General features: G+C 39.5%; 1 protein-coding gene across 2 annotated transcripts in view; it reads right to left on the reverse strand.

Annotated features, from left to right (window-relative positions):
* Positions 1–315: 315 nt before the first annotated feature.
* The window catches only part of FAM171A1 (family with sequence similarity 171 member A1), an 87,153-nt gene continuing 60,409 nt past the window's right edge, over positions 316–27,059 (reverse strand). For both annotated transcript variants that reach the window (XM_063412883.1, XM_063412875.1), the window contains 5 exons: positions 26,817–26,975; positions 21,659–21,835; positions 7,591–7,707; positions 5,037–5,151; positions 316–4,407 (listed from right to left, as the gene is read on the reverse strand). In XM_063412883.1, coding sequence (XP_063268953.1) covers positions 2,703–4,407; positions 5,037–5,151; positions 7,591–7,707; positions 21,659–21,835; positions 26,817–26,975 — 2,273 coding nt within the window. In that variant the 3' untranslated portion in view covers positions 316–2,702. The remainder of the gene's footprint in view (positions 4,408–5,036; positions 5,152–7,590; positions 7,708–21,658; positions 21,836–26,816; positions 26,976–27,059) is intronic.

Consider the following 27,059-nt stretch of genomic DNA (forward strand, 5'->3'; position numbering starts at 1 on the left):
CTCAGTAAGTTTTTGAAAATTAAAATGGTCCAGCACCGGACTTTTAGATTAGGCACAGCATACTCTAATCTTAACCTGTTACCTGATCTACGTTAACTCTGTTCCAGTTTCATTTAGCATATGGCCCAGGTATGGATGTAGAGAAATACATTTCATAATCTATATATTTTGCAAAATTAAACTGTCACACCAATTAAAAAATGCTATTTTAAAGAAGATTTGAAACATACCCCACATTGTGTTTGTTTGAGTATATTTGCTGTATTAGGATCACAAATCATCAAATGAAGTATTTTGAACATAAAACCAACACAATTAAAGAAACAAACCACTGCAATTTAATAGCAACAATCTCACTTTACAAGATAGCAATGATGGAAACTTTGCAAAGGAATGTGAAAAAGAATGTAATTAAAAATGACAGACATTAAGACAACAGAAAACTTGAAATTAAATAGCACAATAATTCTAGTATGAGGAAATTTTATTCAGAATGTTTACTTATGCAGCATTCTGATTAATAAGTGACATTGTATTACCAGCACTTACTGACATCTGATAAATACTATGCCCTTAAAGTAGTGTTTTTCTGTTCAGTGACCTTTCACAAACTGACAATAAGTAACCCAGAGCCCAAAACCAGTTCACAGGTGGTCAGTACAAAATTCCTAAACAGAACAGGAAAGGATCTGGCACATACACAATGAGTCAAACGTAATTTAGTGCTACTGTGGTGATTCCAATATTCAATGCATCCACAATATTTTAGATTCCTTTTACAACATATACCACTTCCAAACATGAACCAAAGCAAAAGGTGATCTGGCTTTGTGGCTGCAAAGGAGCACTCACCTGGGAACTAGGAAACTGGGATTCAACTCCTGGCTAGAGATCAGGTTCCCAGGTAAGACACACACTAAGATGGAAATTACAAGGCTTGCTTTCTATGAAAACCTTGAAAATTACTGAAAATAAATCAATGAATGTGAGTTGGGGCTTATTATTACAAATTAAATAGGGACTATCATAGCACTTAAATCACTTTGGAGATTACTTATTACCTTTAATAAGCATGACTGCTGCTAATCTGCATAAAAATAACTGAATGAAACATGATAAACTGAATGCACATGAAGGACTCCACAAAAGTGGAAGTCACATACTTCCTCTTCTTTGAACCCAATTAATGAAAAAGTGAGAAGAGTGCAGTAAGTGTGAATACCCATAGAAATCTCAGAAAGAAAACTGGCCCACAGGAAGTGTGACTCCACAGGGAAATTTTGGTGATACAGGGATTTCATTTCCAATGTCTTCACTGATGCTTAAGCATATCATTACGTACTTATCAAGATACAGAGGATGCTTTTCTGAAAAGGGGTTTAAATTTCAGTATTGACTTCAGCTCATGAGAATGGCAAAAGAAAGTCACATGAGCATAAATATGCATAGGAAAAATGAAACCAAAGTATTTTTCTTTTTAAATAACATAAAATAGTGTGATAACCACTAACAAAGGAAAAAATCCACAAAGATACTTTTTGCAGTTTATTTTCAATTATAATTTTTGGATAACCAAGCAGCTCTGTATGGAAAAAGCACAGAAGAGTAATTCTGGCACTTTTGGATAGTACATTTGTTTTTTCCCCAAATTTTTCTAGACACATTCAGTCTACTTGCTCAGTCGATAGTCCATTTTATATGAGCATGATTAGCTCATGTGATTCCAGAAGAAACTAACAATATATACAGTCAATGAAACTATCTTCTTGGCTACTCTGGGCCCTTTAAAATGTCTTCTAAGTCTATCCTGGCTAAACAGAATCCACAATATACATGATAGCTACAGAATACACTGTATTGAAATGAGAAATGCTCAGCACAAAATGGGACTCTTGGCATGCAGCTTAAAATAAAAGGTAGAAGTTCAGAAGTTTATAAAATCTCAAATGGGGTCAATTAAAAGGACTTAGCAAAAGAAGGGACTGTTCATTGTTACTGTAAAAAAGGCACTTTGAGAAAATGGTACCAGAATTGGAGGAATCTTAGTCGACACAAAGTTCAGTTTGGTTTCATAAAAAGGCTTCAATGCTAAGGGATGCTACTCAAGTTTCCTGCAGTTGTACATTAAAATAAATTGCTGAGTAGTTTATAATAAAGGACATAAAATGTTTACAACCAACTTGTAAAATTAAGAAAAGCATAGTATAAGCAAAATATTACTAAAAGCAGCAATGCATAGCCTTTCATTGAGATAATGCACAATTTTGGACACCATGTGTCAAACTCCTGTTTTTAAGATACTTTCAGTAGCATTATCAACATAAAATTGGCCTACAAAACAAAAGCTTTACCAGCTCCCATTTATAAGGAGATTGAGGTCATAAACCAACCAAAACAATTTGTCAGTATTTTCAACATCCTGGATGACCAATATCAAGTATATGGAATAACAATCACACTCTTTGTTCAGCTATCTCACTGGAGGCAGCTGTTAAATCAGAGGAATGATTTTAATTATTTTCTAACATTTACACAGTAATGCATTTAAGTTCTTTCAAATGTTGCTCACCACAGTTTGTTTTTCTCTTTTCTCTCCACAACATAAAAAAAAAGAAGAAAAAAAGAAAAAAATATCAAGCACTTCCACAGAAAGGATATTTGGCAATTTCATACTCCACTGAAGGGTGGATTTTCACAATAGCTCACTTTAGATTGAAAGTCATTAGTGGTCTTTCCTCTCGTTTCTGCCAAGGACTCTTCTTATCTTCACCTTGGTCATCTTCCTCATCCTCCTCATCTTCATCATCATCATCTTGAATGGATGTTCCATGTTCAGGACTAGTTAATGGCTCTGGTTTGGTATCCACAGTTCTGGTTTCCTCCTGCAGGCTGGGCAGCTGCACACCACTTCTCTTGCTGGTGCCCTCCAGGAGGCATCGGAGAGCATTGTCCTCGGGGCTGCAAACGGCCGTCCCACACTCGCTGCCACTTTGGTCCATGTCATCCAAGTACACCAGCTGTGTGTAGGCTGTGCTGTCTGAAACCTTCCGCTCCCTCTGCTGGTGCTCCTGCACTGGGGGGTGGCTCTGGGGCGCAGACAGATGATCTCCTCTTCCCTTTCGGGCCGATTTCGGTTCATTCATGTCAACGCCAGAGTCCAAACTGGCATCGTTACTCCCGTTCCTACCAGCTCTTTGGAGATCAATGTACGAATGTCTAACGTGAGCATTTGAACGCCCATCTAGAGAAACAAACCATGCTCGAGGATGAGGCAATGGTTTTCCACCTCCTAATTCCATCAAAGCCTTTTCCGTAAGAAGCTGCACTTCGCTATTCATCTGAGCCAGGGATGCGTCGTTAAGAGAGGCAGGAATGGAAATAGATTCAGACATGGAAGCATTTTGCTGACTCCACTCAGCTGCACCTGCATCTTGCAAATGTTGCTGAGATATTGCTTGGGATGCCAACTGCTGGGGCTGCAGCTGCTGGGCAGGGTGCGGGAAAAGCCGTGCGTGAGGGTTAGGAAGCTCAGCCTGAAGTCTTTCTATATCAATCTGCTGGTCAGCTGGGACAACCAGGGGCTGGCTAACAAAAGGGTGTTCTCCGGGCAGCTTCATGTAATGACCTGGGATCACCAGTGCAGGCAAAACCTTTCTGTAAACACTGTCATTGACTTGGTCAACAGAATTGCAGCAGATTAACTGACCCGGTCGAGGGAAGGACGTAGGTCTTTCAAGGTGATCAACTGAACGAGACATCATACAATCAGTAGGTCTGCAGTCCAGCAGCTCTTTTTCAGGGGCTGAAGGTGTGGGGTATATTTGTTCCTGAATATTGTATTTACTTCCAGTAGCAATATGGTTCATAGATACTTGAATTTCTCTCTCCTGCTTTTCAAATAAAGGCTGAGACAGCATAGCATTGTAACTTCTCCTATACTCATCTTTGATAGGGGACTCATAGCCTTCAGCTGTTTCTGTAGATTTTCTTGTCTTTAGAGGAAAACTATCTGCTGACTTGTGGTAGTCTTTTCTTAGCGACCCACTGGGAGTCAGGTCATCCAAGGAAATTCTACTCTTGTCTTTCTCCTTGTCAGAGAGCAGTTCCTCTCGGGAGCTGAACTCCTGGGAAGTACTGAAGGAGTGTTTGAGCATAGGTGTATGCATATCTGCTTCTCCAGTAGGTGATACCATCTCCATGTGGACAGCACTGATTAATTCCTTTGCCCCTGAGTTTTCAGCGTGTCCATTGCTAGCAACGGACAATCCACCTGGAAATTCTGACTCACGACGTGAAAATATTAAATTTATATGGGACATTGAGGTCGCTTGATCCTTCTTAGAAGTGTCCAGTGCTGTCGAAAGCTGCAGTTTCTTATGATGTTGACGTGGTCTTAGACATTTTCTTCTATAAAAGCCAGTAACAAAAGAAGTTATACATTTATGACTGTTGTACACAGAAACAAGCAAGTGTGTCTTAACAGAAGATTTTTAAGCAGCGATCAGTATTAGGGGAATTGAACTTTTATTACATAATCTAAAAATTAAAAGCTTATCCCAGCAGCAAAGATAGAATTAAAGAATAACTAATGTCATCTAGGAAATATCTCAAGTACCAATTACAAACTGGAGTAAATGTCTAGAGAAGGCAAGTATAAAATCACTCATTAGCAGGCATTTGCTGATAAATTAACATTAATTTTAATACAACGCCAATAGAAAGATCATCTGCAAATGCGTAACAGGTACAGAGATCTTGAACCTGTGTCCATGTTTGACAGGAAATTACACGGAGAACACAGGTACAGATGTGTGTGATTCACTCAGCTACCAGCCTCCCACAGGCAGCATTCATATGCTGCATGTAACCAGGAACACAGGAGATTTGATCTCACTGTTTCTTTCTTTTTCAAGAATTTGCTTGCCTTTTTTCCCCCTCAAAGGAAAAATGCTTCAACAGAAAAGTTTTTAATTTCTTAAGTACAAAAAAAGCTTGTATTTTCAACACGAACTAAGTAACCAGGATGGGAATCTTACCTGCAATAATACAAAAGCAGACACAGCAAGACTAGAAGTATGAGAGCCATCCCTCCTAAAATTGCCAGAAGAAACATTGTGTGATAGCTGGTAATGTCGTGTGCTACAATGGGACCTGGAAGGCCAGAAAAGAGAATTTAGACCTGTAATAATCTGCAAATAGAACAACAGTCGAACAAGGAGAGGGACACCTTCTCTTATTGTGAGGGTGCTGAGTAACACCGCTGCTCATAGCCCTGGTGCCTACTGAGCAGCCCATCTCTGGAGAAGGGAGCAAGCTGTGGAGAAAGCATGTGCTGGTTGTCATGACTGCAAGTCCAACTAGCTCATTCTGTGGAAAAGCAGTTAGTTTCAATGGGAGCATGCACCAGTGAATGCTGCTTTCCAGGTCCTAATGCTGACACCATGTGCCAAAGCTCTCACCACTGGAGAAAATCCATCCCAGCATCTCCCAGCACTGTAACACACAAAGCAACACCGTGGGCAACAACTGCTCTTTAACATCTGTGGCTCTTCACACCAAACAGCACAGACATTGCTGGAAGATGTGTTGGTGCTCTGAAGTCTAGATCAAGCCAAACCAAGCAGATCTTCAGTAGCTTTAATTAACAGGCCACTAGTGAAACAGTGTTGTAACTCCAGGTTTAAATAATGCTTAGTAAATGTTCTAACACACAAAGGAATGCACACATGTGGACAACATCTGTTCACAATTATGCATGTGTGACCCAGTTGGTTTGTAAAATCCTTATAATGATTTTGAAATAAAGACCCAAATTTTCATCTGCAGGCAAGCTGGCACACTAACATGCACGTACTGTGAAGGACAGCAAACTTGGCCAACTTAGAGGGCAAAACCTCATCTGTGGATCTTGAGTGGTAGAGCCACTGCTAGGAAAACAAAGACCATTTTTGTCAATTTTTGAGATAAGAAATCAAATAGCTTCAATTAGGAGATAACATATGCAAAAATACATTAAATCATTAAAAGTAACATAAATTATATTGCGTTTGGGAAATCTAAATATTTATACATTCTCTCCCACCACTACCATTACATAACTGATTTTATTGTTGCTTTAGGACATTAAACAAAAAGAAGATAAATCACTTGAATTTTTCATGAAAATGTTGTTCCCATTGCAGCAATGTTTTAGAAACTCGGATCTAGCCCTAGAGGGAAGGAAAAGTGAAATACAAGTAGAAACTCTGTCACACAAGGTAAACCACAAGGACAAATAAGCCTTCTTCTGTTAAGAGTTACAGACCTTGTACCTTGGAGTTACAAGAACAATTCCATGACTAGTGGAACTTCTTGCAATCTGGGACAGAGCTGTACTGAGAAACGTTTGGCTCAGAGCAGTCGCTTTTTCTTCAAGAACAATTATTTTGTAAAATTCAATTAAATTTAATATGATAGCTTATCCAGATCTGCACCTGCCTTTAAATTCTGTTCAGCAATGAATCAGCTGAATATTCCAGCATTTAATATCCATCATTTAATAGAACCACAAATAAAAAGCTCACATATTATGAAACAACTTCATGATGTGTATAAGTAGACTTTAAAACCTGTCCTCATGTAAGAGTTTGTTTTGTTGGTTATATTTAGTTTATTGAGCTTGCACAGCCAAGGCAAGCTGTTTTCATTTCTACTGGATTAGATTTTTAGCTGGAAAACCTAATAAAGAAATCTGTAAGGAATTCTGTGGTTTTTTGTTTGTTTGTTTTTGTTTGTTTGTTTGTTTGTTTTAAATTGATTGATTGGCTCTTTTATATGCAGCGGTATCTCAGATTATTGGTGGCTGAAGAGCTAATACCAAGAAATCTGAGGCAGCCACAGACCGAAAAAAAGGAAGCAGAAGTTGCAGCATTAATAATATCCAAAGCACACATAATCAATGCCTTTTTTACAGTTCAAAGCCATTTTTTAGAGTTATGCCAAGAAGTTTGCATATGGCAACCAGTCAGCTCTGTACTAATGCCACTCTAATATACCTCCTAGAACTTCTAAGCTAAGTTATTCCCTGTGTAAATGAATCCATCACCAACATGATGCAAAGCATAACTCAGGGCAAAATGTGCATCCTCAGCACAAAAGGAAAAAGTGTCAATCAATCAGTCAATCCATACATTAGTAAGTGTCTAACCCTGGATAATGCTGGTTTTCCAAATCCATATCTCTGTGAGTTTCTGTACAGCAACTTCACAGCACCTGTTTTTCTACCTGCTGGAACACCAATACACTGATGCTATGACTCCCATCATTTTCTGGCAATGGCTCTACCAGGCAGTGGTGACACAAATGCATCAAAGCAGGAACACTTTGAAATGTTCCCCATTCAAATGATGCAGGTATTTTGAACAGCAAGGTTGCCCCACACAATGCTGAAAAGATTTTAGCCCTTTACTTTCAGATTTCTGTTTTCTAATAATCCATTATTGATCAAGCTGTGGCATCTCAGATGAGGTCATTCTGAAAAATATAAACATTATATATGAATAAATAATTACCCAGTCCTGCAAATATCAATAAAATCCAATTCCATCTTACCTGGGATAGTAGGTGACATAGCTGCAACCCAGTAGCCCAGCTGAGGTGCAATATAAGTCCAAGTCAACTGATTTCCTTCTTGTTGTACAATGCCCAAACTACTCTTCAGCCATGTCCCTGTAAATGTAGAAGTTGTAGGAAGATGTTACAGATATTCACACATTTCTCTGCAAACAAGAGGAAAATCAAGCAGTAACAAATCCTGTCCATGTGCGGTAGAGGCCGCGTGTTTTGCTCTGAAATGGGAGGTTGTGTCTTCTGGCATTTGAGAGCGTCCACGGCTTTCTCAGAAGCAAAAAAAATCCCAAAACACCCAACCCCCAAACCTTTAAGATTAAATAAAACTTAAAAAATGTAGTTCAAGAGACATCGGATCTCTCAGACCACACTTGAGCTCTACACATCACCCTTCTACCACGCCTGGCTGTCAGCTTCTAGAAGACAGAAGAAAATATTTCCTCAAAATGGTTTTCCTATACAGAAAGCAAGCTTAGTTACTGCCAATGACTAGAATGACATTGCACCATCACTGTGATCAACTCTGTTAATCATTCAGTATCTGTATAATATCCCCAGAAATACTGTTTGGTAACAGATAATGAGTTTTTAAAAACGTGTTTCTCAAAAGAAACAAAATACTTTATTTCAGAATTATGAAATGATAATTCCAAAATAAGAAAGACTAATAATTTTAAAGTAATGTGTTTAAAGACTAATAATTTTAAAGTTACGTGTTCACGTAACTTTTGAGTAGTCCAGACTGAAAATCTGCACTAGTTCAGGGTTTTTCTACATCCTGAAGATTACTTTTATTCCAGAGCTGGATTATGAAAACCTTTACAACTGAACCAGCTGAATGCCTTTCTGTAATTCATTAAGACCCCTGATTCTGGGGCTGTCACCTTAGTTTCTGATGTAATAATTACCCAGAATGGCTTGCAGACTGTTCCTGTATTCATCCTCTTTGAACAAAACACAGATCTGCTGGCCTTGACATGGGGAGCAATCACTGAGAGGCCACCCCTGGTGCCAGGCAGTGTTTCCCAAACCTGCAGTCCTGGCTTGGCACCTCCAGTGGGTGCCATAATAGAGGGCTCGGCTCCTTAAGACCTGATGTATTTCGGTGGCCACTACCAGGATGCTGATCTGTGTACAGAAAAGGGATAATAAACCCCTCTGCATTTCTGTAGTGCAGTTCTCTATTTCTGTGCTGGAGGGAATAATGCTGTTATTTCCCTTACTCAGCTTCAAATGCTCACTTGAAAGGCAAGCTGCATCATGTACTTGTGATTCCCCTTCGTTTGAGTAAGTCTCCTGCTTGTAATTCCCAAAATGGTGCTTTTCATCAGATGTCACTTAGGATTAAGCAACAGCATTTTGGATGACAGTCATCTGAACACTCAGCAGTGAGAACAGAACACACAGAAGAGATGCTGTGGCTGGGTTTGTTGTTTTTATAATACATTAAAGATCTTCATGATTTCTTCTGTTGTTCCTCAGATTATCTACCTCTGCAAACCTACACATAAGAATGGCTTTTCTGAGTATTTATTTCCTCCCTGCAACTGATTTTTCCTATGCAAGACCACCGCGTTAGGCTAATAATAAACACACTTAAATACAGTGAAAGGTTTAGAAGAATACATGGTTGAGAGGATTTTTAGGTGACTACTAGGTGACTACTACTGCCAGATGTCAAGTGTATCTGCAACCAAACTGAATTTGTGGGCAACAAGGAAAAGGAATTACTGATGTAATTATCAGCTTTCCAAGTATCATATCAATCTGTAGAGGGTAGCAATCATCTGTTAGTTCATAAAGAAAGTCACACAAGTAATTTTCATTTACAGTACTAAAAGGACCAAAATCTGTGTACACAGATTTGCATACATGGCATTCATAACTGCTGTAGAAGAACATCTTGATGTAGTCACTCTTTTACCTCTCTTACAGAAACATTTTTGGGAAAAATAGAATGGAATTGTCTACAGTTATGTGTGAAGTTTCTGGAAAAAACAGAAGTAGATTTATTCTTCTCCACTAACAGCCACTAACCCTTCAGATTCTCTATCCATGCACTTTCAGGGAAGATGTCATACTAGTAGCCCTGAAGGTGAAAAATAGCCCTTGAGGTTACAAATTGCTTTTATCTTGTCTCTAAAATGCTATTTGGTTAAAAAATTCTGTAACCTTGAACCTTACCATTTTTTCTTTTTCTGAAAGATCTGGATGATGAGAATATGCACCAACTATTGAAATACACAATGATATGAAATAAAACTTTAACATAGATATGAAGTGCTAATTAAAAAAAAAAAAAAAGGAGGACCTGGGTGAGGAATACATCAGGTTTCCCATATTTTCCTTATCATCTCTAAGCCCTTTAAATTCACACACAAGCAGAATGCAGACATAAGTAATTTAGCGAAGTTCAGAACCTTTGATGACTATTCCTGTAGCTGCCTCTCTGAGCAGAAGCTATTACTGATCCCCTCACTAGGGGGAACTTGTGTCCAGCATGCCTTATCCACACGATGCTGCAGCCAAAGAACCAGTCCTGCTGCCTCCCCAGAAGCTTTTTGCTCAGTATACTCTGCATAATGCAGCCAGCAAGGAGCACAGAGAGGCTGCAGGCTCATCGCCGTGAGCAGAGCCCTGCTGCCGTCCTGCCCCGCGAGCAGCAGCTCAGGTTGCTCATATTTTAGAAACAGGAATCCCTTATCTGTGTCTTGGTTTGGAAAGACAGGTATCTGTCAGGGAATGGAGAATGTAAAAAACCCCTTCCTCCAAACTATTACAATTTTGCAATTAGGACCTTTCAGGCAAAAATATGGGAATAGGAATAACAGTTTGTTACTAGGAATATTAAAAATACAAATGCAGTACTACAAAAAAAACCCAACATACAAGCAAACAAACAAAAGTCCTAGAAAACCCTGACAGAGTCAGAGATTCGACCTGACACCCTGTTGTCAGGGTGTTGGAGGTCCAAATAAGTCTTCCTGGAGTAACAGATGTTGTTCTGTGAAGTAGAAATGATCCTATAGAAAAGAGGGTCCAGTGCTGGCGAGATGGGTCTGGTCTTCCTCTGAGAATTCAGTAGAAAACCAGCTGAATTAGTGTTTGGGATTGCTGGTTTTATGCAGGTGAAAAGGCTTTGGCTTCTCCCACAAAGTGGAGCATCTCACAATGGAATGAGGTGATGTTATCAGTCATGTGAGAGGCCTTAAATGGCCCATTCACAGGGGATATCCCTTGGAGGAGGATGAGTGGAGGAAGAGCTAAGAAGGCACTGCCTTATCTGGTGTTATCAGGTGTCCCATTACCAGAAAGCATCCACCCTCTTCCCCCCCTAGAATTACAAGAGATAAGGAACAATATCTCCCAACTGGTTTCAACAGCTGAAAATAGAATACACATTTTTGGTTACATTTTTCAACCCAAGACAATTTGCAATGGAAGCAAACAAGAGTCTACTGCACAAGCCTCAGACAGGTTTCACACTTGTCTGCTCCTCACTTAATTCACCCGTTCTTGCTAAACACTGGACATACTCCAGGCAAGGTGCTGGTCTGCATAAACTAAGGAAAAATGTAATTCTCTCTCTCTGCTATGGATAGTTAAGAATTTCAAATGTATAAAAGATATATCCAATACTGGTCATCTTTAAACAAAAGTGATGCAGCTTTTCTTGACTGTACCCTACAAATCGGTGTATTATGACAGAAAATAATACCTTTTAAATGGCACTGTCCCAAGTTCCCTCATCAGGACAACACCAACTGTGGATTCCTGTGAACCGTGAGTACACAATCTCATCATCAGCCCTTTTTTAATACTTTCATTGTCAAGTACTTTGGTGCTAAATTTGCCTCTTAAACTTTCATGATCTCTTACCAGTAGTCCAGTAATAAAACAGAGCATCCTCCCACATCATGGGATGAAGAAAGCAAAGAACTCCATCCTTTACAACAGCAGCAACAAAATAGGTTTGAATGGAAACAGCTGAAAACACAAAGTCCTGTATTGTTTCTTTTATGATCAAATAGATCAAAAAACCCAGCCTAGTGTTACTGGAGGGAATTGACATACCTCCAGTATTTTGCAACTCCATCAGCATTTCCAGGTCTCTCATTTGCATCCTTTACAGGTTCTAATTTCCTGATTGCTTTTCAAGTATCATTAAACAAGCAGTGTTCGTGCAGCTCCTTCCATGCAATGCCTGGCTGTAATGACTGATGTTGGACCTTCTGTTGAGCAAAAGCCAATTGCCTGGTCATGACTGGCTGTGCTCCTTCCATTCCACATCGCCTTATGTGACCAAGAGTTCATTGCTGGCAGCCTCGAGAATGAATTCCCTATCCTGCCTCAGATTCCTCCTTGGAGTGGAAAACAAGATGCTCTCCTGTTCTAAAAATGAAGCTAATTACACTCTATGTCCTCAGACACTTGCTGCAGTAAGCAAAGGAGGAGACTGGGGCAGTCAGTAAAGAACTTTGTCTGTCCTATGCAGTAGCCTGTAAATGGAAGAAGAGCAAGCAGCATTCATTCTTTCTGTGTTGTCAGGATTACAACTGCAGAACTAAGCAAGAGGATTTAGAAAGGAAGAGAGGTCTTACCTCCCTGTATGCTGTGTTCTAATAATTTATTTTCCAAATATCCTGTAAAATCTACTTCTTCCTCCCACCCAAGTCAGTAAAATCAATGAGCTTCACTGCTTATTAATATTTATATTTGATTTGTAATAATTGTTATGTAACAAGGAACACAGGATTATTTAAAAAAACCCCTAAACCAGTAAAAAGAGCTGGATGTAATGGAAGTGATCATTTTTGTTCAAGACTGTCATTCCAAAGAAAACTTCCAATGCCTCTTAGGAGCAGAAACATCAAGCTCAGAATAGTTTGCAAGCACTGCATGATTTGGGCCAATTCACCATTAATTCTTAAAGAACTTCTGGTGCTTCACGGAAAACTTCTATATATAGAGACACTCTTGCTTATAGATCATTTTTACATTTCTCTTCCTCTTTTTTCCTCCCTTACTGCTCAGTGGAGCCAACACACTGATCCAAGATTCAAGACAGGGGAGCTGTCTCTTGGCTCAAACTAACAGCAGGGGGAAAACCTAGACACTTAATGCTTTTCTCACCAAAATTATACTGCCTGTTATGATTTTTTGGAATAAATGATGTAATTTAAGAAATTTATTCTTCATTCTTTCTTAAAAAGCTTTTGAGGCATCTACCCATCTTTCCTATATGGAACTCAAAAGCAAGGTAAGAGAACACAGCAAAGAATATAAATATCAGAGTACTTTACAGATATGCAAATCAAAAAAACTATCAGATAGAGAAAGCTATGTCCACTTCACTACAAAAAACATCAGAGAAGTTCAAGATTTCAGCAGAGAAGGAGAGATAAATTCTGCTGGAGAGAAGCATCTTAATACTTTGATTGTGATGAACACATTTATCTCAGGCAGCATTTAGGACTTGCCAATTGGAGGCCAGAGAGAGGTTATCAAGAGCAAATTTAACAGCAAATGGTTTGCTCATTAAATCCCTATTTCAAGACACATTCAACATTAAACAACACCTTTTTGTAACTTAATTTGGTTACTTCTGAATCAGACTGAAAAGTGGCACTTTCAGCAAGGAGAGTGGCCAGATGGGCAGCTTTTGCAGAGAAGCCATTGAAGAACAGCTATTCTAGGCTATCCCTGTGCACAATCAGATCACTGCAGGTATGGCTGGTTTGCCCAGAAAAGAAACATCCTATTGTCTCTAAAGACATCACCTATTTGATGTGACAGCTTGCTGGAACCAGGCAGCATGAATGGATTTGCTTCCACAGTCTAGATACGTGATGACTCTGAGTAAGACATTGTTTCCATATTTTAAAGCTAGACTTTATTATTTTAAATTGATCTGTAGTGAAATCCAGGGATTTGTATGTCCCTCTGGCTTCCATGTGTGACTGTGCCTGCTGACAATCCTGTGCTGCTCCAGCTCAAGCAAATGGCAAACTTCCCACTGGCCTTCTTGAGGCAGGAGTGCCCCACAGCACCACCTGCTCTAGGGAGAGATGCATGGGACTCTTGCTACAGCCAAGAAGAAAGGGGACAACCTCCCCTCCTGTGATCTGGCTGTGAGGGGAGTTCTCCTGCTGGCACCCCAGCACAGAGCTTGGCTCTCTGGGAGGATGTATAATGCTGCTTGCTTCAGGTTGAACTTCCCAAGCTGACCATTTCAGAGCCCTCCAGATCACCACTGCTGCAGGGACTGTGGCTGACTTCGATTGTGTGTTCTTTCTATCACTGACCAAAATAGTTCTAGTAAATGATTGTCAGATGAGTGTGCTGCAGCCAGAAGCTTCCCCCAAGGACAGTCATAAAGCCTAAATATACTTGTGTTTAAATATATGGTAGCTGTGATGGTTTATTTCCATAAATTACTTTTACATGTGAACTTTTGGTAGAAAATTCTTCTATTGATCAAATAGTGTTTGCTTTTCATTTTGTTTCTTTTAACTGGCAATAGGATCATCCAATCCCACTCAAGCAGAGAACCAAAACTGTATTATTTACAACATGAATTATTTCCATCCCAGAGGTCTGACAAATAAGAGGATTTAATAAGAGAGCAATCATAATCCCATTATATGAATTTTATTTTTAGTCACAAGATTATCTTCCCTGGACAAAAGCACTTTGGAAAGAAAAGAAAGGTACTTGTAACTGTACTGCTTAATAGCATAGATGTTTTAAATAAATATTCCTTAATGAGAAGTGCTTTTCTTTCAGCATGGATCTCTTTTGTGTTGTCTACGATGTCTCGTGAGATTGCCCTGCTTAGGCAGAGATTCATGGTTAAACAGAGATATGTGTCAAAAGGAATGAGGCAGGTTGTTATCAGACAGTGTAGGACAGCAAAGGATATTCAAAATATACTAGAAGTGCTTCTAGAGGTAATTGATTTAGACACTGCAAATGGCAGCATTATTACGAAGAGTTAATCAAGGGCAAGTTTGTGGAAAGAACTTCCTAAAGCATGTTATGACACACATAAATTGTATCTTTTCATTCTACCAGTTGAAAGCTGCTTATCAGATTTCTTCTTCCATCTGAAAATCACCTCTAATCTGCATCAGGAGGGGAAGTTTTACTAGAGAAGGATGGGATTTTTGGTTTTACTTTTGGTCATTTTCTATAAAGCTAAAAGCTGAAATGGAAGTTGTAAATTCCTTCCTGAATATTGGTGGAGCTTACTCTCCTCCTCACCTTCCCCCCAATACACATGGGTTTAAAAATTCATAGTATTTAAGTTAATATTACAATTTTGTTTTCAGGGTTGCTAGGCAACAGCAAAAAATAAACGTCCCTGCTCTGAGAGCCCATACCCTCATCATTCTTCCACTCTTACAGAATTTGTTACACAACCCTTCCAGGAATAAATCCTGCTCCTGTTCTAGCAGCACTACCATTCCATTAATTAAAAGGGAAATGCTTTTACATGATACCTTGAAGATTTGGCAAGGAAATCTGTGAGGTCAATTTATTAATGTGTCTGAGAAGCTCTGTGGGTTTTTCCATCTCTTCTCATTTTTCCCCTTAAATCACCTCTCAAGTGTTTAACAAAAGAACACACCTGTTTTCATTATTTAATAATCTTAATTATATCTGGGCAGAAGGCAGGGCACACTGTACACAGAACTGCTTGCATTGCTCTAGTCCCCTCAGTATTTCCTTCCAGAATGCCAGAACAGAAGTGACTTATTAAAGAAAATTACTTCCATACATAATTACTGGTTAACAATTGTATTTCAAAAGGAAAAGCTTAGTTATGCCTGTTGGACCACCATCCCTAGTTACTGATATATGAGAAAGATACTGCCTTTAGAATTTGCTTTACCATGTTATTAATCATATTCAGTTACTGACAAAATTATTACAACAAGTAATAAATAAAAGCACATGCACAAAATGGTGCATGGCTTTTCCTTCCTTCAGCCTCACATCACACTCACATTCAGTTTCTATTTTTCAAACTGGAAGTGGAAGCAGAGGCACACTGGATTTGATCTAACATTGCAAGGCTGCAGAAGGAGGGGTTCCCAGGTCCTCAGCCTCCTTCCAGCCCCATCCAGGCACTACCCACTCCTGCCTGGATTCCTCCCAATCTCCAGGTCCTCTTCAACTGAGGCAGTTGCACAAGTACAAAGGTCTTTTCTCCACTTCTGAAGTTTTGATGCCTGCCTCTTCCCACCTTCTCCTGCCTGCCATGGCTTCTATAGGTGGAGCTACAGGGCTATCTACATGATACTATTTTACTAAAACCTGCTCCCAGAAGCCAGGGATCTGCTTCCAGTTTTATTTCCTTGACTACATATTAGTAGATTATTTGCACAAAGATCATTGCACTTTGGCACCAACCTGATTCTTTCAATGTTCCCTTAAGCATCACCATCATTCCACAGCTCACCCTGCTATAACTGCAGCTCAAACGGTGTACGAGGTGGGCAGAGGATCAAACAATCCATTCATTCCCTTTCATATGTGTAAGCCCCAACATCCATTTTGAAAACACACACTAATAAATAAGCACAACTGTCTCCTATGATCCTCTTCAGAGGAATCATGAGAGTGAGAACATACCTCAGTGAGCTACACTGTGAAGCATCAGAGAAGACCTTCTTTTCCTTTCAATGCTGAGGTCTGTCTAATAGTCTGAAATGGTATCTGCACCTATTATGCAGACATTGTACGTGGTAAGAAGCTGGGTTTGGCAGCTGCTATTTCTATGGCAACACACAAAATATGAAATTCTTTGAGAGCAGTTGGTTAAGAACCTGTATTCTTTCGTGTATTTAGTCTTAAGAATAATTTAAGCTTTCCAGCTGAGATTAAAAAGGAAGTCACAAAATCAAATAGTCAAGGAATTTTTAAAATACAGAAATAGCTTAACCTTGAACTTCATTGGTTTTCACCTTTGCAAACCAATTGCCATATCACCACTGAATCTGGTCTAGAACCACGTGTTGTGGATCTGATTATACTAAGCTTGAACCTTTGGGGGCCAGCAATGTGATTTCCTGAGCACGTCCATTTCTTGTGCATAGAAAACCCACTAAAACTCATGGAGAAGTGTATGAAGTCCAGGCCATGTGTGCAGCTGCATGCACTCCAAATGCAGACCATCTCTCCAAGGTCAGAGGCACAAACTCACACCCAGTGTCTGATCAAGTGACAGATTGCAAATATTTCTGTTAAATTATTATTTTCTGTCAGTCACACAGGGTTATGAATGTGGTGGACAGAAACGAATCAAAGTCACAACAAAAAGAAATGTTTTATTTTTAAACTATATGACAATATTTTCTTTGGGTGGATTTCACTGCTGCCACATGGGAAGATTAAATCTGAGACTTTCCTAAATCATCTTATTTGCAAACAATGCTCAGTGAAGTAGACAGGTAGATGTACAGTAATCTGCTTACATTTTCTGCCTGACAATAGCTGTCCCTCTTTCCCTATAAACACTATGAACAAAAAACAAGCCTCATTTCATCTCTACAAAATTGTAGTCAAGTTTAAGTAGGCATCAATACTGCTTACACATAAGTATATCCTCATGACTTCTTTTGAGTACAGAAAACATTATCTTGATTTTGCTGAGGAAGGAACATCTGGAAATTCTGGTTCTACAAAAATCAATACAAATTTTACCACTGACAGCAGAACGTCACCCAGAAAAAACAAGTACCAGACTTCTAAATGCATTTAGAAATCTATTATGGCATTAAATGCAGTCAGAAAGCACCAACCAAGAAGAGCAGAGTACATAAAATATTGTTTTTTATGAGGTTACAAAGAGTTCCCTAAGATACTTTTCTCCATATTCTGCCACCACTTTACATGAACACATGGCTGAAATTTCAGGCATTGGGGAAATAGTCTCCTCTGCAAAGAAAGCAGTCACTTAAAAACAAGGTCACACTGAAGACACAACCAAGTGCCTGGGGAGAATGAAGAACAGAGACATGGTATTCCAAACTTCATTTACATGTAGTGCACAAGAAATAACATATTTTAAGGAGGATGAACAAAAGGGCTAAGGTTTAACCCTTCCACTCCAGAGTCCTTTGCCAGACAACTGAAAACAATGTTGAAAATATTTTCCTATTATTTGATGAGAATAATTATCTAGCAGCTGCATCATATTAATAAACCTCATTTTCATATTATGCATGCTGGAGTATTTGGTGGAATTCTGAAGTCCTTCATACAGCTCCAGATGTGGATCTAGAGGTCTAGGTGCAACATAATAATGCCTTCATACCACATGGAATTAAACTGAAGACTTAAAATGGAGAATGCTGGACTTACAGTTTTGCTCACTGAATCCAATGAAAACCAGACACCTTAACATAAACCAGAACCCATTTAAATGGGGGCTGAGGAGAATACAGCTGAGCAAGTGCTGTATTATTCAGTCCAGCTGCTGGGAGCTGGAGATGACACAGGAGGCAGAAGGTTTCATTTCTACTGGGATCTATGGTATTTCTGACTGAGGAGGACAAGGCTAGAAAGAAGTTTTGAACAGAAATTTGGTGTCCAAGAATAGAGAGATTAATTATACTGCTGTAAATCCTACTGACATCAAGGCAAATATACACGGAAGAAGTCATGATCCCAACCATCTGTTTACAGATAAAGAAAAGATGATTTTTTTCAGCCCTCTCACATTTTGAGAAATCCAACACAGCACTTGTTACAAAAAAAAAAAAACCAACCCAAACCCCAGAAAACCCCACTGGGCACTCCTGATTATAGAAATGAGAATCCCTGTCTCTGTGTTGAAACCTTTTAAGTGCATACTGTGAAATAAACTCCTTGTCCCACAGCAGTGTGAAACACAAGACGTGGGTATGTCCACAGCATGGAGTGATTAAGTTGCATTTCAGCATGTAATGTCTCCATAACATCGATGTATCTTTATTTATTATTGCCAACACTCAGAAATGCTGCAGGAAACGGTGGTGGACCAACACAAGAACAAGGTTACGTGTATTCGCTTACCCTTAAAACATCTCCAGGGCATTGGCAGCTGATCTTCATTTTATTAATTATTCAAAATGGTATTATTGCTTTAATTTGCTTGCTGTGCACACAAGGCAGTAGGTTTGTTTCACAATGAAAAATCTCATTTGGAACAGTATGAAATAGATGCAGCAGATTGTCTTGTTTTGCTGCCAGCCTGTTTTTTCTGGCTGCTCGTTTCATCAGTGTCAGTGAAGCCACTCTCAGCCGTAAGCAGACTTAAGCTGCTTCTCCTGCTCCTCTCCCAAGGATAGAAAGCATGGTCATGAAAATACAGATTGTTTATGGTAAACATCCTAAAAAGCCATTAGTTATTTTTGGCTGCCATAAGATGCAAATACGCCTCAATTTTGTGGAAACTATGAAAATCTCTGCACTTCCAGTCAGCTGCCTCTGGGTTCATATTAGTTCATCATGAGCTCAGCAAAATGTATGAGATACTCAGGATGAAAACATCTCTGTAGTATTTCTGTCACTTCTCTACATTCTCTAGAAGTGAAAAGAATTTCTGCTTTTTAGAGCAAAAATTGTATTTCATGCAGTAATTATGACAACCACATGGACTCTAAACAAAAAACAATGGCTTGCAAGTGTCACTGTAGTGCTAATCCACGAGAGATAAGTGCTGTAAGTGCCTGGTAAGATAGTCACAGTTTTCTATCTGTGGCATTTACTCACTGTTCAGATAAAAGCATAAAAATTTAAGCCACTGGAAATCTATTAAGGAGAGACCAAAACATAACCAGCACTGAAAAGAGCAGCCATGAAATGAAAGACAAAATCACAATAATAAAGTTAGAGGTCCTGTCCTGACAAGGCACAGATCTGGCAGTGCAAATGGGTTACAACAACTCATATGCCAGGTAAGGATTTCTCCAGTATGGAGCCATCCCAGTCATTAACCATCCACCTCCCTTCACAGTCCAAAAACAACAGGGATGTGCAATGACAGGATACCACCATGTTCATGCTACATATGGCTAGTTTGACAGCCCTTAGGGTGTTAAAGTAGCTTGCACAAGATAGTGTGGCTGCTCCACTTATTAAATTAAGCTACTGTAATTTAAATTGGTTGGGATGTGGCCAAAATTCTACTAAAACTGGCATGCTGCAGTCAGGGTTTAAAATGGATCTTTGTTCAACATCTCTGGTTGCACAGAAAGATGCTTACTTCAGCTGAAGTGTGAGCTGGAGCCTGAGCATATCATCTTCAATACCTTGTTCTCCACAGCTTTGTGAAGCTAAGTGGCCTGACAAAGATGCATTTTGTTTTGCAGTCCTCATGCCTTCTCCTCCTAATAAAACAAGTGCTCCAGTAGTTTGCCATGAATCAGACAAGGCTGGACTTGTCTCAAGATTGGGAGCCTCAAGCCTCCAACAGTAATTAACTAACCCACACTGACCTATACTAATATATATACTGCACACAATAGGGTACTAGCTCTTCATATACAAAATTTAAAACTGTATTCCATGCTAAGAGAGAACTTTTGTGGCCTCACTGCAGGGGCATGGAAGTTTGGCCATAAATGAGAAGGCTCCATAATGAAAATCAGAACCATTTACTTGCAGTGAGTAACTAGCAATGAGGCAGGCTGCAGCTCCAGCACAGCTGACAGAAAGGACTGGGGAAGGATTCCTTCTTATGGGAAAAGTAAGCTCAATCTTCCCTGGGTTTTTTTGTGGGTTTTTTTGGTATTTTTGTTTGTTTTTTGACAGGGAAAACAAAATAGTTTCTACAAGAATTATTCAGTTTCAGGAAGAATGTAGTGAAACTTATTGCCAGGTCAGCACAAGATAAGTGTCATTTCCACAGTTAAGGGAAAAGACAAATCCATTCATTTCACTCTTGTTTCTACTATTGTACTTTATATCATATTCAAATTTACTCGTCACTAAATCTTACTGCTTTACCCTCTAACACAGGCAACTTCTGACAGAAGATTCATAGGCATGCTGTTTGAAAGTACATAATTTTTTTTCAGCAGAGGCAGGTAATAACCAAAAACATTATTTCCCCCTTCAACTTTCTCTTCCTCCTTTCCTCCAACACACTGATTTCATGCTTGCTCCTCTACTTCTAGGTGTAATCATCAGCTGACTCAAAACATTTGCTTGCACGACAAACCCCCACTGATTGTCTATACAGACCCATATTTCTGGCTCCTTTTTCTCTCAGCATCTACCTTTCTTACCTTCCATTCTCCTTCTTAACAACTACCTGGTACACAATTCAGAAGGCACAGTACAATAACTGAAGGGGGTTCACTAAGACAAGAGTTGTACACTCCTTTGTCCTTTAAAATCTGAAGCTGTAAAGGAGGCCAGTACAATGTACCAGCTAGCAACAAAATAAAGAAAATAATTTTTTAAAAAAGCCTAAAACATTTGTTTCTGGGAAAGCTCCTGTTCACAATGGCAAACACTATTCTGTAATACAAAAACTTGAGTGCATTTTACAAATTTTACTAATGAATCATTCTGTCCTTTCAAAATATTTAATGAATTTTTCTTTTAAAAAATCATTTAAATCACTTACATGTATTTTCCTGACAGTATTAGTAAATCTCAAAGTGATTTACAAAAGAAGTCAGTGCTATATTTCCTATCTGGCAGGCAGGAAACAGAGGCTGAGCCAAGAGGGGGACCCAAGGTCAGACAGCTGGCTGCTGGCAAAGATAAGGCAAGTTTCCATTTCTACACACTTCCAGTTCAATGCTGTAGTGAATACAACTCTCTTCTTCTCAGTTTGTGGGTGAAATGCAGTTCTCTCAAGATTATAAATAAAATATTTAATAACCGGAAAATGGTACACTTACAAAAAGTTTTGTTTAAAATTGGCACACGATGCTAAGTCAAGTATATTTGCATATATACCACGTATTACTTGATCAGTAAAACTCAACTGTCTCTTCTTTTGGACAGAAAACAAAAGCCATCTGGGGAGGCAGGATGAGCTGTTACCTACCGAATTTTTGGTCAAACCTCCACGCTGGAACGTGTGCATTGTGTTTCAGGTTGCTGTTTGCTGGCAGAGGCACTGTGACGTAGATGGGGCCGTTCACGGGCACGGGGCTCCCGTCGCTGCTGAGGAGGTGGACGCTGACGGCAGTGACGGGGGTGAGGTCGTACCTGGTGCTGTTTCCTAATGAGAGAGTGAACAAACACTGTGACCACAAGATGCACAGAATTTAAGGGATAACTGTATGCTTCAACACCGCTGGACAGCACCAATGCGGCTCTCAAGGGATGGCAGCAGCAATCTCCTCCCTGCCTTAGGAAAGAACTTTAAACCAACCAACCAGATAGCCAAAAACAACCCTCCCCGTGCCAAAAAAAACAAACCCAAGCCACACAATTGAAGGAAGATGTACATGGTCTATCTTTCACCTAATTTTGGAAAAATGTGAAGACAAAAACTACAGTGTAAAGATGTCCTGCATGTATTTTTTCATGTTAATTCATCTGAAATAAACTTGCATGAGTAACAGAGTTCCATGGCAAAAAAAAATATTTTACAAGTCTTTATTATAACCTCAAATGCCCATATTGTTAACTAACAATCACTGGAATAAATAGTGGCACCTCACAAATGATCAATCATATGTTCAGGAACACCAAGTTGCATTTGCTTTGGCCTTTGGCTGAAAGGAACCATGCTAAATGGATTATATTAGCACATACAATGTTATCTTCTTATCTAAGACAGTAATTATTCTTTCTGTTTCAACTGGATGCCAATGAATGTTACTTCATGGCAGCATACTTCTAAACAGCATTATAATCCTTCAATGATTTAACCAAATGAATCAATGACAGGGATCAATACCCCAGATATATGTAAACAGGTGGAAAAAAACCCTCTTGAGCTGTAAAAACGAGATCTGGAGCTCAAAGCAATAGCAGGAGTAGTTCAGATTGGAAGAGATGCAGCTTCCAGTTTTGCAAGGGGCTTGAGCCCCCCAGGCCTGTGCAGCTGCTAAGAGCACCATCCCTGCTGGCTCTTGTGCTGCTCTGGGGCTCTGCAGCTGCTCTTCCTGCCGGGGGGCAAATCAGGGAGAAGGACGAGGGATGCCTGGCTGGCAGGGATGGGGTACTGCCCCCTCTGTAAGCCTGGTGCCTTATGTGGCACACTGCCTGTGAGGGTACTCACAGCCAGCAGTGGTGGCACACCATGTGGCCTGCAGGCATCCTGAGATATCCCAGTGCTCAACAGGAGGAGCACACTTGAGGGAACGGTGGGAAAGCATTGAGACCTTTATGATTTCTCGGAACTCTGGTTAAATCTCAAGGAATGGCTTTTGTTAGATTTGGTGTCTCTGAGTAACTGCTCGCCAAATAAAGACATCACCAGGAAAGGGGTTGGGGAAGTGGTAAAGCAAAGGGAAAAAAGGGTGACAAAACTTCACCGAATTTTAAATTCTTTGGATTTTGCAAGACTGGCAAACTGAAGAAATGGAAAATAACCAGAAGTAATCCGGCTCATTTATGAAAGCATCTGGTCTGATGCCCACTGTGCCCAGGTTTCCAGGTGGGTGTCAGTGTTACACAGCTGATGTGCAAGGGACACACACGCTGCCTTCACTGACTGTGAATGCAGGGACAGAAGCTGACCTTACAGAGGGGTTAAGGTATGAGGAAACAGGCACTCTAACGGGGGCTAGGTAGGAGAGACACAGAGACAACTGACAAAAAGCAGACAAATAAGCTTTGAAAATTCAGCTAGGGTGTAGGGAAAGGCTGCCAGCCTACCCAAGCATCTGTAAATATAGGCTTCAGTGGTGTACAGTATTGTCCCCTTAACACCTTAGAATATACAGTACAGAATGTACAGTGGTGTACAGTACTGTCCCCTTAACACCTTAGAATATAAAAGAGTGAGACAGAGGAAGGAATTGGAGGAGGGAAAAGTTGTTTCTTTATTCCTGATCATTCAATACACTGCCTCTGCCATGCACCTGTAACTTCTGTCAGATTGATGCTTGACCCCAGGGCTTGGGCCACTAAGGTTCTCAGGCTGGTATCAGAGGAAATGCTCTTGCCAAGTACTGTATCCTGAAGACATTCTTGTGCGTTCAAATTCCTAATGAAAAATGGTGTAACTTCAGAATTTAGATTAATATAAAGGATTAAATAATGTTTTATATTTTGCATCTTTTTAGATATTGAAAGTTTTGATTTTTTCTTTTATTACTGTCTTGATATAGCACATACCTATAAAAATTACATTTCAGTCTCAGAAAAAGCATTCTGATGGTGAAATACAACTTTCAATTAAGATGCACTAATACTTTGCTCAGCACTGGACTGAATAATTTATATTAGAAGATGAAGAAACTTCTGAAATCCACTCACTTGTAGCAAGAAGAAATAATTCTCCCGTTTGCCACCTTGTACAGTATGTCAATGCTCATTAAAAAGACAAAATGTTTCTCTTTTCTGTTGTGAAGACAAATTAAAATCAATGCTTATGAAACTCTCGCATCCTATAAAACTGGTAAGCACACACAGAGATTAAATGGGAATGGACTTCGATAAATGTCAGCTTTCATTTATTTCTTGTTAGTTTTGACATCTGGTGACCTGTAAAGAGCTTTAAAAATAATCAGATAAAATTCACTGTCAGTTCAGACATGACGCTTTATAAAGAAGCAAGCAGCCACGAAAAGCAAGAGGAGTAATGGTTGCCAGCCAGCTTGGTCCACTGAGGCAGATGATGGAAAGTTTTGTTTAGCTGGGTTAAAAGGACAAGATTTTGTGAAACCATCCTCCTGCCCCCAACTGGTGATTAATATAAACAATAAGCTAACACTATACAGGTTTGCTGCTACTTGCAGTGAAATCTTTCAAATTTTTATGTTTGCAACATGCTGATTCATGCAATGAATTTTCACTGCTCTGCATAAGTAATTCAACACCCAGTTGGGATTTTATGAAAAATACTGAACTCATAGAGAATAGGTTTTAGCTAAAATTACTATAAAGCCACTCTGGACAAATACTGAGGGGCCTAAAGAGACCTCACCAAAATGCTACAGACATGTATATAAATTGTGAAAGAACAGAGAAGTAATTGTGGGGGAAGGAGAGGAGGGAGAGATGGAAGAGACAGTGCTTTGTGGAATTCCAAAATTTCCTATGCAAATCAATGCTAAGTTTCTTTAGAATTCTAGAATTTGTAAAGATTATTTTTCTCTCGAGAACAAAAATATTAAAAAATCTCCAGATGTTGACCTCATTTTCTATGCTTTCAAAAGTTTTCCAGGCCAAGTCCTCACACCAAGTCATTGCAGATGCAGAAAAGGATATCAATCCAACTTCAGGATTTTAAAGTTTCATGTTTCCACATCAGGAGAGGCTTCTACTAGAGACAGAGGACATTTCACTTCTACTACACTGCATAATAAAATACATTGCATTTGTAGTCTATGTTATACCATACTGAACACTACAGTATTTGGAAAACAAGGCTCCTCTCAGTCTCTTTAATACCATTTCTTTGCCAGTCATTTTGGTCCTTTACAATACAGTTTTACCTGAAAACTAAAAGTCAAATCCAGGATCCCTGTGCTCAAGCAGAAAAGTTTCTGTCATGCAAGAATACAGAAGACTAAAAAACATAAGGCTGCATTAATCTGTTTTAGAGGGGCCTAGGAGGTAAAATAGGAGAAAGACAACACCCTGGTTGTGCAGTTCCCATGAGATGGGATCATCTGAAGCCTTGGCAAGACCTGTGATCACTGAATAAATGCAAGAAGGGGAAGCTGGGTTGCCGAGTACTTAGGAAAGATTTGGGAAAGAGGACTCACACACATTGCCACCAGTTTGTTCAGTTGGTTTACAGATAAAAAGAAAGGAGATGACGAAGTAGACAAATGAGGGAGATCAAATGCATTCCTTCATTTTAAAAAAGATGAAGAGGTTTTGATCATGTCTGAGTATGAAAAGTCAGAGAAAACGGAAGGCTGAAGATAAGAATAGGAAAATGATAGGGAGATAGAATGAGATGGGATGAGATGTACTCACTGGAGCAGACAGAGGGATTGGAGTAAGGTTGCAGACACATTTCTTGTTGTAATAGAAAAGGAGATGTGCAGATTTGTACAAAGGGAAGAAGGGGGAAGCTAGCAAGCTACCATTTACACACATGACCTAGCATTCAAAGTCACTTAGATCAACACATCACAAGTAAATGAATCCTGAGAAACCGCAAGGAGAGACCTCAAGGGGATTTTCAGACTGCTTCAAAGCAAGCTCTGCTATGCCTCTGCCATCCTCACAGGTGACTGTCTAACTCTGTCCAACACCCTCAAACAAGTAATTCTACAGCTTAAACTAGTCTCACCATAGCAAGGTTTTCCTAATCATTAGCCTGAGTCTTTCTTGTTACACTGCATGGCCACTGATATCTTTCTAACACATTACAGGCACAGAAAACAAATTACTCTCCTTTTCACACCAGCCTTTTAAGAATTTGAAGGCTTCTGCTCTTGATTCTTTCTTCTCTTACCTATGAAACACCAATTATTTCACTCAAGACTGAATGAAAAGTGGAAAAAGACTAGTAGGCAGTTGCAGTCATAAAAATGTATTACAGCTTTGAATTTAACAGTGGTTGTGTTTCTACAATGAATATTCATTGTTTTCTCTTTGGTGCTAGACAAATTTGCACATTTTGGCTACATTCAAAAGTATCAATGATGCCATTGAAACAACACAATATTAAATCCTTTATATGTTGGCATTTTATATATTTTTAGAAACAAGGATGAAGAATTTTATGGCATCCTCAAGTTAAATTCTGTCTTGCTCCTTCACACTAATTTCCACCTTTTATGTGCACATGCAGCACATTTGGAGACTCAGCTCTGAACTAACAGTGTGACCAGCCCTGATCTCCCAAGGCCATGGGGTTTTCACCTTTGCTATTCAGTGGCCCCATTTCAGGGATGGCAGACCTTGCCCTCTTGCTCATTGGAACAGCATATTGGTAGGGCAATTGAAAATATCAAGTCACCCAAATCTGAAACAATCTTTGCTGGAATGGGGAATGGAAAAATTTATAGGATCGTAAGTCAGGCCCTGGACCAGTATGAAATCAGAGGAAAACCAAAGTAGTGGGTTACCTGTTCCATTTCCATCTAATCCCTGCAAATAAGGGAAACTGTCCACTTCCCAGGGTGAACTGGCTGCAGTCAGATATGCTGTCAAATCACTGTAGCTAGTGTTCTCTGGCAATTTCACAGATCTTCTCTGAAAGTGAACTTGTGGCTGAGTCCGTGCACCTAAAAATATTAAAAGTGACTTTATATCCAAGGTGGGCAGAATATTTACGTGTTCATATTCATGGAAGCAGTTTTACATTTTTT

This window comes from Prinia subflava, chromosome 1 (genome assembly GCF_021018805.1).
Source record: "Prinia subflava isolate CZ2003 ecotype Zambia chromosome 1, Cam_Psub_1.2, whole genome shotgun sequence".
NCBI classification, from domain to species: Eukaryota; Metazoa; Chordata; class Aves; order Passeriformes; family Cisticolidae; genus Prinia; species Prinia subflava.